Genomic DNA, 13,991 nt, shown 5'->3' on the forward strand with positions numbered 1-13,991 from the left:
ATTCTCTTGGGAGGCTGCGATAGTTTTATATTCCCCAAACACTGAGACAATCAATGAACAGGATAAGGCCCTCCTCCCTGCAGGATGAGACACAGAGAGGACCTGTCTGGGCCAGCCAGGAAACAGTTGCGTCCTGAGGAAGATAGCACCAGGAAGAAGACCCCAGGCAGGACCGTGTTTCTTTTTCAGTGTTTTATTGCTATGCACCCTTCTTTTTCTTCTCAAAAGTTGCAGAGGCACACAAACAACAACAGCAAAATCATCTGCCACAGGAGGACACCCACCTGGACACAGGGAGATGTCACTGCCTCCCTGAGAATGGTTAGTGGCTTAAAAATGGCCCCCCAGCAGCAAATGTGAAATGAGAACCACGCGTGACATTTCATGACAATGCAGAGCTTACTAGAGAAGACATGGAGTGATAGTGAGCAGCTTCAGATAGCTCTCAGTGCGCAGGAGATGCACTTTGGTGAGACCCAGGTTCTCTGGGAGCAGATCAGGAGAGGTCTAAAAGGTGCCTGGAGAGGAAGAGGGACTTGAGGGGTGGACTCTAGGCCCTGGTGCAGCTCGGCTCTCTGAGACTGCACTGGTGCTGCACATGGGGTGAACCCAGGGCAGACTCCAGGACAGAGACAAGCAAGGCCTGGAGGAGACACACGGGGGGACCCAGGCACACGGAAGCCTGGAGGGGACACACGGGGGAGACCCAGGCACACGGAAGCCTGGAGGGTGTCAGGCAGTCTGGCACTTGCACTGTCACTGGTAACAGAGCCTGGCCCTGGACTCTGTCTCCTGGGGGTGAGGGGCAGGGAGGGGCTGTCTCAGAAGTGAGCCTTCTCTCAGAGCTGCTATACTTGTGAGAGGCAGCAGAAAGCAGAGGACGGCCCAGAGAGAGGAGGGAAGCAGTACACTGTGAAAAGGTACAGGCATGGTGCCACTGCGGGTAACCAGCCATCGGTGGAGTGACCGGATGAGACTGGACAGCAGACTGTCCCCTTCCTGGGCATTACCCCTCGCTTTCTCTCTATTCATCTCTGGGCATAATAATATTGCCTTTTGGTAAACAAGCATCCAGAGCCTGGCTTTTGGGATCCTCTCTCCAAACAGCTTCTAGAGCAGTGTTCCTAACCTTCCTAATGCCGTGACCCTTTAATACAGTTCCTCATTGTGGTGACCCCAACCATAAAATTATTTCATTGCTACTTCATAACTGCAATTTTGCTATTGTTATAAATCATAAATATCTGATATGTGACCCCTTTGAAAGGGTCATTCGGCCCCCAAAACGGTGGTGACCCACAGGTTGAGAACCATTGTCCCAGAGGGATATGGCCTGCTTCACAGTATAACACTATTAGTGTCCTGACAAGCCAGTTCAGCACCTCTTGGCTTCTCAGAAAGATCAATTACAGCTCCGAAGCCTTCTGTAGGGGTGCAGGCAGCTGAGAGGGAGCTGAAAGCTGAGGTTCAGCCTCTCTCGAGCACAGGAGGCAAGACATGTCACAGACGCAGGTCTGTGTAGAGTACGGGTCTTCCGGCTAGTCTTACTTTTGGTGCCTTGGGAATTAATAAGGATCAGGGTGTGTCAAAGGAGTATTACTATTAAGACTGAAAAAAGGCTTGGGCTAAGGCAGAAGTGGTGAGGACCCCACGGAAAGGTGCTGACACTGGCCCTAAGACCTCCCATGCGGCGAGGATGGGAGGCCCGTTTTTGTTTCCCACTGGCTACTATCACCACTTCCCAGCCTTAACGGGATCCCTCACCCTCTCCCCAGGGCTCATTCAAGCAGGCAATGGTCTCTGCAGCACTAATCAGAGCCCACACCTACAGTGTGCCCTCTGACTACCTGAGCACCAGGGGAGGAAGTGTCCCCTCTCTAAAGTCAGTTTACCCTCTTTAGGTGTGGCTTGGGATTAGGCAAATGGTTGGTCGTATAATTGCCAGCACTTTGGACAGAGCAGTCTGGAGTGCCACCAACATGTTTACATGCCCCTTCCCCTTGTCAAGTCTGCCTTTTGGCTGCAGGCTCCCCTGTCTTCTGACCCCGTGCTTTTGCCTGTTCTAGAGAGGCAGATCCATAGACCACAGAGAACACTGCACTCAGCACAGCATGGCACACACTTCTGTGTGGAGGCCCTCTTTCCTTCTCTCAGAAGATCACTTTCAAAGTTAACTAACCCTTCCCAAGTTGGTTTTGGTCATGGTGTAGCATCGCAGCAATAAAAATCCCAACTAAGACACAGAGTTCGTGTACACAGTCTGGGTTCAAATGTGCTGTGCAGCTGAGGACAGCCATGAGAGCTGCCAGAGTATCTATTTGATGAAGTCCAACTCATCATCTTGTTTTCTTGTATGACTTGTGGGGTTTCTGTATCTTATTAATGGCTCCGTGTAACCCAAAGATTTGTAGTTTGGGGTTTTACATGTAGGAACACAATCCACTCTGTTGGTAAGGTGTTTCTTTGAAATGTCTCTGCTGAACTGAACTGTTTTCATGCCTTGGCTGAAAATCAATGGAACCTGCCTGTGTGGCTGTCTCTCTTTATTCTACCCTACTGATCTATGTGTCTGTCCATGTTCCAGGTCCATACACATCCTGATTACTAACTGGACAGTCTTGACATTGGACAGTGTGAGCCCTGCAGCTTTGCTCTATTGCAGAATTTCTAGTTTTTGGAGTTTCACTGCTTCTCTCCATATTTAAAGCTCATCATTTTTGCCAAAACAGTTTCCCTGGGACTTTGATCAGGGCTGCGCTGATTTAAGTGGCCATTTCGGGAGGCCCAGCACCTGCACACCACTGAGCCTTCCCACCTGTGAACATGGCCTCTCTTATTTCTTTTACAGTATTATAATTTTCAGTATCAAAAAATTTACACTCAGTATTTCTGTTTTGTAGTGTTATTTGCGAATGCCACTGATATTGCATCTCAATTTCTAGTTGCTTCTGACAGAGATGTCAGTGATTGTGTAGCAAATCTCTTCATCTGGCAAGCCCACTGAGTCCAGCTCATCCCAGGAGTGCCCCCCACCCCTGTACTGCAGAGGAGTACGGAGGCACTGGAGTCTAGGTGAGCTGAGGACAGCCGGCCTTTGAGGACTCTCACCCACCGCCTGTACCGAGGGATGGCTGCTCACTCTATGACGGTCCTTTGGAACACACTGAGCTCAGTTTTAAGTCTAGTGGGAGTGCATTCTGAATCACCTGTGCCCTTCCTTTCAGCACACAAGGATGACAGAAAAGAAGCAGTTTTTAAGGCCTTCAAGAACAGCCTCTCACTAGTGTCCCAAGAAGTCACCATTCCTGCCAGCCGCTGCCAGCATGGTGGAGGGAAGCAGGGGTCTGTGTCTGCATTTTCCAACCTTATCTGCCATGAGCATGGAATATATCAGGAAACCAAATGCTGGTAAAGTTCTCAATGGCCTGCAGTGTCTGAGTGCCCCATTGTGGGATCTTTACCACACACGTCCAGGGCATGCACCCTTCTTCTCACAGATCAGAAGGGCGTGCTCCCCTGCTGTGTGGGCAGCTACGGACCTGTGCTCGTTCCTACAGCTTGATCCCCACACGAGGAAGATCAGCAAGCTCATTTCTTTACACCCCAACCCTTCATACTTGGTACTACACAGTGCCATACTACCGAGGTGTCCGAGGCCACAGAATTCCCTTCTAGGATTTCACATGAGCATGTGGGCCATAATGGCCTACAGAACTACTGTTCCTCTAGAGGTCCAGCTCTTGGTATTTGTCTAAAACATTCTGTCATAAGCATTTTCTTATGCGACAAACTTTTTGGTCTGTTTTGTTTTACGATAGGGTCTCAAAATACAGTCCAGGCTGACTCTGAAGTCACAATCCTCCCTCCTCAACCTCCTGAGTGCTGGGATTATTATGGGCATGTACCACCACACCTGGCTGTTACTAATTAACTTTCAGATTTAATTGTAAAAAAAATACTTACACCAGGCAGTGGTGGTGCACGCCTTTAATCCCAGCATTCAGAAGGTAGAGGCGGGAGGATCTCTGTGAGTTTGAGGCCAGTATGGTCTGTAAGAGCTAGTTCCAGGACAGGCTCCAAAGCTACAGCGAAACCCTGTCTCAAAAAAAAAACCAAAACCAAACCAACCAACCAACCAACCAACCAACAAAAACAAAAACCAAAAAATACTTGCTTAGCTGGGCAGAGTAGCAATAGCACACGCCTTTAATCCCAGCACTCGGGAGGCAAAGGCAGGTGGATCTCCTGAGTTTGAGGCCAGCCTGGTCTACAGAGTGAGTTCCAGGACAGCCAGGGTCACACAGAGAAACCCTTGTCTTGAAAATCCAAAAAAACCAAAACCAAAAGAAAAAGACTTGTTTCATAGTTTCAATAATTTCTAATCAGATGTTTCAAGACTTTTTATTTATTATTATTTTATTTTTTGGTGATCCTGAGATGAAACTTGTGGCTTCTAGTACAACAGGCAAGCTGTCCATCACTGAGCCACATCCTGGCCCAGCCCTGAGGAGGTTTTATTTTTATTTTATTTTTACAGTGCTTCTCCATGGAACCCAGAGTCCCGGGAAAGAGAGGCGTGTGCCCTGTCACTATGCCCTCAACCCTATTTCAGAATTTTTAACTGTCCAGTCTCTGTTAGACATTTAAGTGTATCTCAATTTTTGCCTTTAAAGGACTCATAGAGATCATATATATTTGATTTTTATATATCATCTTAACAAAGCAATGATTAGTTTGGAGGGAAGGGTGGCTCAAGACATAGGAAGCCCGGCCATTTTATACTCTAATGGCTGTTTTGAATGCTTTTCAGAGAACTTACTTGGGCATCTAGCTCGACATACAAGTAAGAATAAGCTGTGGCTCTCAGTTCTCAGTTGTCAATATACAGGAAGGAGAAAAAATTCAGAGAGCCTGCTTCAGGCCTACAGACAAACCTAAAAGCCCATTTCTGCAGCTCTGACATGGAGACAGACTCAGGGGCTGACCCAGTGTAGATGCTGTTGGTTTGGGGCCATTCATTAGCTTGGGCACAAATCTGTAGTCTTGAAACATCTTGCACTACAGCTGAGGCAGATTAAGATCAGAAGGGATCTTGGCAGGGTAAGTCCCCGTTGTCACCAGGCATGGTCCAAGGACAGTTCTGAACACACTCTTCCACAGGGAGTTAGACAAGGAGACACGTGACACTGGCAGGTCCCAGACAAGCAGATTTCTGCCCGTGCTTTCTTTGGGAAGACAGGAAGAAACCAAAGCCGGCCACTTTGGCTCTTCTTTTGGTCCCTTAAGCCTTGTTTAGGACAGGGTTTCTCTGTGTAGCCCTGGTTGTCCTAGAACTCACTCTGTAGACCAGGCTGGCCCACAGAGATCATCCTGCCTCTGACTCCCGAGTGCTGGGATTAGAAGCATGCACCACCGCCACCAGTGGGCTCTTCTGTCTTAACTGTCACCACCTGTTCTATGACAGCACTTCGGTGTCACCCTCCACAGCTAGCAGGGTGTGACAGAAGCCACGGAAACAAAGGTAAGGATGAGTGTGACTGAGCTCCCCTACCCACACCCCTGCCAATCCTGGCCTACCTGCTCAGGTCACAGGTGGGCTAACAGACCCCGGCAGCCAGAGATGGGGTTAAGATTGGGTTTTGTGTCACTAGAAAGGAACTTTTAGGAACAAGGATCAGCACCAGGGACAGGGACAGGGGCAAAGAGAAGGCAGCATGAGGACTTCAGCTTCAGGTTGAAGGACTTCAGCTTCAGCTTGGGGTTGCGGCCAAGAACTCACACTCACCTTCATGACTGGCTGGGCGAAGTACCGGGCGCTCCAGTCGCAGAACCCAGTCTGTATGGTGGCACACATGAAGCTTTTGTGTCCGGCTGCATCGTCTGCATCATCTGTGGTCTGGGGTGTTTGCAAAAGAGCAGAATCACGAGGAAACGCGTTAGTCTCATTGCTCCTAGACCGATTTTAGCTTTGTTTGAGACAGGGTCTCACTGTGTACCCAATCTTCCCATCTCATGCCAGTGGGCCTGGCACTCCTCTCCTTACACCCGAAAAGACATCTAGCTGACAAAGGTCACTATGCTCTTCTCCCCTGCAGTGTATAGCAGTGGTCTTCCTACCCAGCATTCTGAGTGCTGGGGTTCCAGGTGTGTGGGACGGCTCTAAGCTGTGGCCCCTTCCTCTGCTGCTGAGTGTCACCCTGAACATCCCCCCACTGCGCAGCAGCTGAGAGGATGAGGCTCATCTCTGTGGCTCTCGGAGGCTGGGGCAGCAGCACACTCCTCTCTCCTGAACCATTCTTTCCAGCTTAGTTAAAAGGCAGAGTGTGTGCCTGCTTGTGCAGAGTAACAGAATGCTCACAGAAAAAAACCAAAAAAGCCATTCAGAACAAACACCGCAGAACAGTGGCCACACCAAGTGGAGATAGATGCTATTCGCCCACAAAGGGGAAAAGGGAAATTAACTCTACATGCTCATTGTGACTCATGGAATGGTCCAGAGGAGTCAACCTAGGAGAAGGAGCTGCAGGAAGACCAGACCTGCAGATAGGGGGGTGTTGGACCGGGGTGCCACTGAGTCTCCAAGGGTCTCAAAGGCAGTAGCTGGCACAAAGCTCCAGGGACAGAATGATCCCAAGCTAAGGAATTTCAGGAAAGTTAAGTTCTCAGCACCCTGTTCTGACGCTGGGAGCTCACAGGGCACGAGGGGCTCAAAGCAGCTCATATCTTTGTACCTGATCAGGGCCTTTGTCGAACATCTTCCGTGTTCGAGGAAACTGGTGGGAGTGAGGGGTGTACTGTGCCCCTGTGGGGCCTGCAGTACCAGGGCGGCTGGAGGGGAGGTCACGGCTGACAGTCTGCTTGGGCACATCATTGGTCAGGCTGCAGCTGCTGGTGCTAGATGCTGGTGGGGAGCCCCTGTGAAAGAGCAGACAGCATGCTCTACTGAGGGATCACAATGCAGAGATGAGATCCCAGGCCCTCTTCCCAGGAATGTGCCACTGCCTGGCCTGCCCCTGGCTGAAGCTGGTCCTGCTGGATGCTCCCTGGCATCCTTCACTGGACACAATGAGCCGAGGCAGTGAGGACAAGATAACGCAATCCACAGCTGGTGTGTCCTGAGCAGAAACTGGTGTAGACCCAACCCCGTTGCCCACCTATAGAGAACCCAGGTCCTCTGAAAAACTTCCAAAGGCCATAGAAACCAGACACCATTAAGGTTTCCTGTCATGCTGTGTGCAAACAAAGTGAAAGGGGCACCATGCGCACCTGTGTTTCAGGAGGGAGAAGGGAGGGTGGAGGGGGTGGAGAAGTGCTAAGAGAGAAGGGAGGAAGGCAAGGGATGTGATGTAGCAGCTGGGACCCCACCAGAGTGGACGGGGCTTGGCAAGCCACTTACCCCACTTGGTGGATATGCATGCCCTTGTTAGTTGGGCTGGCTGGGGCCGACTGGGTGAGAGAGGATGTGTCGAGGATTCGTTGGGGCCGGGCATTCATGGTGGCCTACAGGAACAAAGGAGTGACACAGGAGGTCAGAAGGAACGATCTTTCATCTATCTGAGGCTATGAGGCTTCAGATTCCTGTGAGAGCCATGGCTGCTTGGTGTAGCTTCCAAAAGGAGAAAGTGTTTGTTCTGTGGAGGAAAGCTCCCCAGGTGAGACCTAAGGCGACACCTAGGACCAAGTGCGGCTTTGAGTCTTTGGCTCAGGGCTGGAAAATAATTCCTGCAGAGAGCTCTGGGAGTGGAATGGGAAGGCTCGAGGCTCCTCCCCTGCACCCAGGCCACCCTGGGCCAGTACTTAGCACCTGCCCACCCTGTGGGCCTCTCATCTCAGAGCCATGAGGGTCAGGAAGTGCTGTCCACCTAGAGTGTGGAGTCACCAGACAGTCTGGAACTGTGGCTGCTGGGCACTCACCAATGTCCTGCATTCCTCAAAGGGGTTCATGAAAGCCAAGGGGCTGGAGAGGTAGGATGACGACACACGGAGTTTGTTTCCTCAAATCAGACCACTCCTGACTTGGTGTAACTGTCTTGAGCCCTCATCACAGGGTTGGGTGCAGCTTGGTGACTGAGCACAGACTTAGCATGTCACAGGAGACACCATCACCCTGTCTCATCTTCTTCCTTAATCCTCACATACTCTGAGGATCCAGGGCAGGCAAGGACTAGGGAAAGGGCTGAGCAGACTGCATGGTAGGTGGGATCCACCCGCTCTTCAGAGAACTGGGACAGCTTCACAAAGAGCAGGTGATGCTGACCACTTTGACCAGAAAGAGCTCTGGTCTGGTGGTCACTGCCCAGGCCCAACATTTCTAAATGTTCACTCATTATCAGGAACACTGTCCCTATAATACAGCCATCAGACAGGAAGTGTTTATACAGACAACATCCTTCTCCCAGATAATCCTTGGCTTTCTAACAGAAGTAGCAAACTAGAGCTGAAGGCAGTCTTTACATGAAGCACCTCACTGTTACACCGCAAGAGCACACACACGCTTCATGAACACTTGCTTGCTATGTAGCCTTCCCAGGCAACTCAACAGCATCCCTGCCCTGTCCCCTTGTGCTATAGGACAATGGTCTGTACCCTCTCAATTGTATTTCAATAAAATGCTGAATGGCCAAGTAGCCAGGCAGGAAGTAGAGGCGGGGCAATGAGAAAGCTGGGAAGAGGGAAGCGCAGTCTGCAGTTGTGACCTAGCAACAGAGGAAGCAAGATGTGACTGCCTCGCCAAAAAAGGTGCCAAGCCACGTGGCTAACACAGACAAGAATTATGGGCTAACGTAAGTTATAGGAATCAATTAATAAGAAGCCTGAGCTACTAGGCCAATCAGTTTATGATTAGCGTAGGACTCTGTGTACTTCTCTGGGACTCCACGGCTGCAAGGACCGGGTAAGAGAAACCTCGGCCAACACCCTAGCCTGACAGTCACACGGTTCCTTACTTAAGTCTGCAAGAAAAAGGTATTTAAGTGTAGACTCTGAATTTAAAATGTGCCTTCTGGGGGCTGGAGAGATGGCTCAGTGGCTAAGAGTACTGGCTGCTCTTCCCGAGGTCCTTAGTTCAATTCCCAGCAACCACATGGTGGCTCACAACCATCTGTACTGAGATTCTGGAGCCCTCTTCTGGCGTGAGGGCATACATCGAGGCAGAACGTTGTATACATAATAAATAAATCTTTACAAATAAAATGTGCCTTCTGAGAATGTCTAGAGAAACAGGAGGAGATGATGGGGACAGAGGCTTTAGGTCGTTTCTGAAAAGTCCACGGGGCTCTCCCCACTCATAACACAGGAATGGGTGCCACAGGAGCCAGAAAGGGAGCTAGGAGTTCCAGGTTGGCCTGCTGCAGAAGCCTGCCTCTACCCATGGCTGCTGCCACGAGACTCACTTTGTATCATGTTCAGAGCCCTGCAAGAAGAGAGGCCTGCAGGGCCAGGTCAGGGCCGGGAGCTGGTGGTGTCTTGCGGCTGCATCCGTGTAGTTTACTCGTGTTTCCTCAGCACTGGCCATGGCAGGTGTGGGGCCAGGTGAGGAGTGTGAACAGAGCATCCCTTAGGGACGTGGCTGTGAGGACTGAGAACGTTGGGCCGGAAGAGGCTTGGGGTACAGTCCTTCCTCCAGGGACCCTGACATGCAGTGACTAACTGACAGGCAAGTTTAATGGAATATCTTATAGATATATACTTATAGAGTTTGGGCTTGGGACACAGACGAAAGTGAATGGCACACTGGGAGACAGGGAACTCTTCCCAACTGTGACTGTCACCAGGCATGCAATCTGCACAGAATCACTAGGACATGAACACACCATCAGGAAGGGCTGAGCACCCACTCCCATCTGGGCACAGAGGATGAAGAGAAGCAGAGGGGAGAGGTAGAGGTGAGGTCACAGAGCCAAGCAGCTTTTCAGAGACAAATGCTACTGGCCAAGTTAACTCCAGGCCAGGAACAATCAGGAAGCTAAATCTGAACTGGGAACAGAGATGGGAGCTAGAGGTGCCTGAGCATCCCAACTGCACCTGGGCTCCTATCCTGGGACGCAGGAGCCAGTCTCACCCATGGCTCAGCGCTGTCACAGCTGTCCAACTAGAATGTCACAAGTATGCTGGAAGTCAGAGCCAAACAGACGGGAACCTCAGAAACTTGGCAGTGAATGTCCCCACCAAGCCTCACTGGTCTGGGACTGGCACTCCTGAACACGGAGGGCTGCCTGGCGAGGGCTGCCTGGCGAGGGCAGGGCACTGTGTGGCAAAGGGAAGTTGGGCGACAGAACAGATGGTCTGACTTTGCGCTCAAGCTGGCCTCAAACTCATGGCTCTCCTCCTCCCACCCGAGAGGCTAGGTTACATGTTTAATCGAACAATGCTCTCATTTTTATTTGAGCTATTTTTTGTGTCTCAGGCTGGCTTTGAACTTGCTAGCTAGCTGAGGATGACTTTAGACTTCTGATTGCCCATCCTCCATTTCCCTAGTGCTGGGATGTCGGGTTTGCACAGCCACTCCTAGTTGTATGGGTTCTGGGGATAGACCTATGAATTGGGGTGTGCTAGTAAGCACCCCACTAAGAACCCGGGGGAATTTCTTTCAGGGCTTCTGCATATGCCCCTCCCCTCTGAGAATCAGTCTCCATCTGCTTGAGCTCTGACACTTTACCCTCGTTAAGGGTTAGTGTTCGGTTTCCAGAGCGCCTGGCCTGCACATGTCTTGCTGACGGTGTGGCTCCTGGAGGGACCTAGAGGCTGTGCCACTACACTTCCGTGAAATCACAGGAGAGGGCAGAGAAAAGGAGCCGATGGGGCCATGGATGGCTCCTTAGGGCATTACCTCCTCCTCCTCCCTCTGTGTGGCTTCAGAGCTCCCGGAAGGAGAAACACGAATGTGAAATCAGGCTATGGCTGTCAAGCAGTGTGGGTTTTTTCAGACACAGCTAGTAGCGGCTTCTATATTTGAATGTAGAATTCTAGGGGGCATTCCACAGTAATAAGGCTATTTTGACTCTGATGAGCAAAATTTGGCTTCAGAGTTAAATAATGCAAAATAGGTTCATTACTTTAGGAAGTGAAATACAATCTCTTTGGCTTCTAGAGAAGCAGGCATCTTTTAAAATTAAAATTAAGACACAAAAAAGAATTTCCATAATGTTTATGTTCCCAAATTCTTCAGTATTGCTTATTCTAAACACACACACGCGCAAACACACACACGCACACACACCCGGCTGTGGTGTACCTCCAGCTGGTAGCTTGTGCACACTGGGATCTGTCACTATAGCAGAACAGATACAGAGGCCAAATGCTGCTCTGCTGGGGGTTTGGGCTTCCCCGCAGACTGCTGTCTTGAGAGTGCGAGACTGTTTTCTAAGGTGACTGTAGTGTGCTAATATGGCAGTCGGTAGGCAGGACGCACATTACTTTACAGTGGAGCATGTGGGCTCCCGGCTCAGAGCTGCATTTATGAAACAACCTCAGAGTCAAGCCTAGGAGGCCCTTGAAAGACACTGTTTAACAGCAAGGGTGTCTGCAGAACTGAACTTACAGGTGCGAAATTCAGTATCAGGCACCAAGATTACAGTGTTAAATAATCCAGGCACAGTACCTGTAAGGGCAAATCCATCAATGCACTGAAAGAGAAACGCAGACTGGCCCTGACTGGCCCTGACTGGCCATGACCCATACACCCCAGACATAGGCTCAACCTGCGCAGCTTGTGTGGGCACGGTCATGGTCAGGAAGCGGCCTCACATCTCCACCAGCACAGAATAAGCCACCAAACACCTCTGTGCCAGAGAACTGTAACGAGGGAATGGAACTGCCTACAAACTTTGAGCATAAACTACAGAGGCTTAGTGTCCACGGGGAGATATATATATATATATATATATATATATATATATATATATATATATATATATATATGAGACAGTTTCTCTGTGTAAACTTGCTCTGCAGACCAGGCTGGCTTTGAACTCAGAGATCCGCCTGCCTCTGCCTCCTGAATTAAAAGCATGTACCACCATTGCCTGACTTAATAATTTTAAAGAACCCAAGCTTGAGGGACCCACATAGTAGAAAGGGAGAACCAACTCCCATTGTCTGATCTCCCCAAGTGCTGTGGTATGGACACAGACACACACAAGGACACACGCACGCACACACACACCCCAAATAAAAATGTAATAAGGACCCGACCTGAGACTGTACTAGGCGGGAGATGCTAGAATGTCCACAGGAGTGGTAGGGACGACCTTCCCTAAGACACAGCAGGCAGACGAGCTCCTGCAGGCAGACCAGGGAAGTCCTTCCTCCAGCCAGACTCCCACCTTCTCCCTTTCCCTTCTTGTTTCCTATTTTCCTCTTGCCTGAATTCCTTTGGCCTCAAACCATAGCATACCACAAATACATACTATAATAACTGTTTAATTTTCTATTAAACAATAATTTTATTTATTTAAAGCAATAATTTATTATTTAAACAATAATTTACTTTAATTTTTATTAAACAATAAAACCTGCAGTTTTTCATTATGCCAGTAACTGGTACTGGCACACTGGGTGTACTGTCCACTGAGGGTGGGGTCTCTGCAGTGGGTCACACATAATCAAGGGAGTGAGCTGGGCTGAAGTTCACAGTGAAAGGCAGTGCCAGGTTAGAAAGTGAGTGAGGCTATATCTCCCCTGGAGACGGGCAAGTTAGTTTGAACTGAACAAGTCAGGCTGCCCCAGGCTGGGCATGCTCCATACTTTGGTAATAAGCCAGAATCACCGAGCCGGAAAGCAGTGAAATTTACCCCTGGACCAACAAGTCTATGCTTAGGATATCCATAAGTGTGACCTCAGCTTGAGTCTGAAACCCAGAATACACTCTGTGGTATTCACAGTGCTACTTTAACAGAGGATGAGGCTGATCACTACAGTCTTCCAAAGCTGGGCACAAGGAGGCTGTTACTATCACGTGTGAGACAAAAAGGGGCTGAAAAGGCAGCAGCTGGATTCAGTGAGTCAACTGTCAATCAGCCAAGGAGAAGGCAGGACTAGATGCACAGGTGCATCTGCAGCCAAGGGAGCATGGCGAACAGAGCAGGGGCGGCTGCTGCAGAGGCCCACTCGGCCTCCAGACCCCACTGGGGATAATCCTGGTCCCTTTCCACCTAGCACAAGTCCCCAGTATGACGGGGTCAGCTGAGGACTGAATACCAGGTAGGGTGGTGTTTCCTCTATGCTCCTTGCAACTTTTCTGCATGTTCAAAATTTTATGAAAAAGTTATAGAAGTTTTTATTCATAATGAATGACTTCTAGTTTGTTCTACTTATGAGACCTGAACTGTCTAACTTAAATAAACAATTAGAAAAACACTAACAACTCTTTTCAGAAACTACATGTACAGTGGCCAGGGACGCCTCTGAGTTGCAGAACAACTATCCCAGCTTATGGGGCAAGTGGCTTCCAGCCAGTACCCACCTGCAGCAGAGAAGGGGAACCCCACCGAGCCCAGTGCTATAACCAACCAAGATCCAGGGAGGAGGTGGAGGGAAGAGGAGAGGGGACTTGCAGGGTAGAGTGCAGGGGAGAAGGGTGTTTCCAAGGCCACAAGGCAGGTCAGTGAGTTGGATGAGCACCCTCAAGGCTGGGAAAGTGCATAGGAAAGGATTAGGTCAGATCCCCAGGGCTGCTAAGGGAGGAAGCAATAATCCCCAAAGAAGACCATGCTTTTCTACTTGAGGAATGAGAACAAAAAAACCCAAAACAAGAACAGCTAAGTCAAGTGGGAAATAAAAAACAGGACAGAAAAAAGTGAGCACAAGAGCCCAGAACTGGAGCTGGAGGAGAGGAAATCACTACAGATCTCACAGACATGGAGATCATGGAAAACATTTACATCTGAGGCTACACTGCAAGCAAAGTTCAGGATATATTACGAAGCTCTAGACTCACAATGCTTGCTCAAAGTCCTACCTACCTACCTAATATTCATCCATCATCCACCCAT

General features: G+C 49.7%; 1 protein-coding gene across 3 annotated transcripts in view; it reads right to left on the reverse strand.

Annotated features, from left to right (window-relative positions):
- The window catches only part of Rptor (regulatory associated protein of MTOR complex 1), a 309,261-nt gene that overhangs the window by 15,542 nt on the left and 279,728 nt on the right, over window positions 1-13,991 (reverse strand). For all 3 annotated transcript variants that reach the window (XM_041635818.1, XM_041635817.1, XM_041635819.1), the window contains 3 exons: window positions 7,397-7,500; window positions 6,732-6,915; window positions 5,786-5,896 (listed from right to left, as the gene is read on the reverse strand). In XM_041635818.1, coding sequence (XP_041491752.1) covers window positions 5,786-5,896; window positions 6,732-6,915; window positions 7,397-7,500 — 399 coding nt within the window. The remainder of the gene's footprint in view (window positions 1-5,785; window positions 5,897-6,731; window positions 6,916-7,396; window positions 7,501-13,991) is intronic.

Source organism: Microtus oregoni, unplaced genomic scaffold, assembly GCF_018167655.1.
Source record: "Microtus oregoni isolate MIOR12 unplaced genomic scaffold, Mior012 000048F_ref0000485, whole genome shotgun sequence".
Taxonomy (NCBI): Eukaryota; Metazoa; Chordata; class Mammalia; order Rodentia; family Cricetidae; genus Microtus; species Microtus oregoni.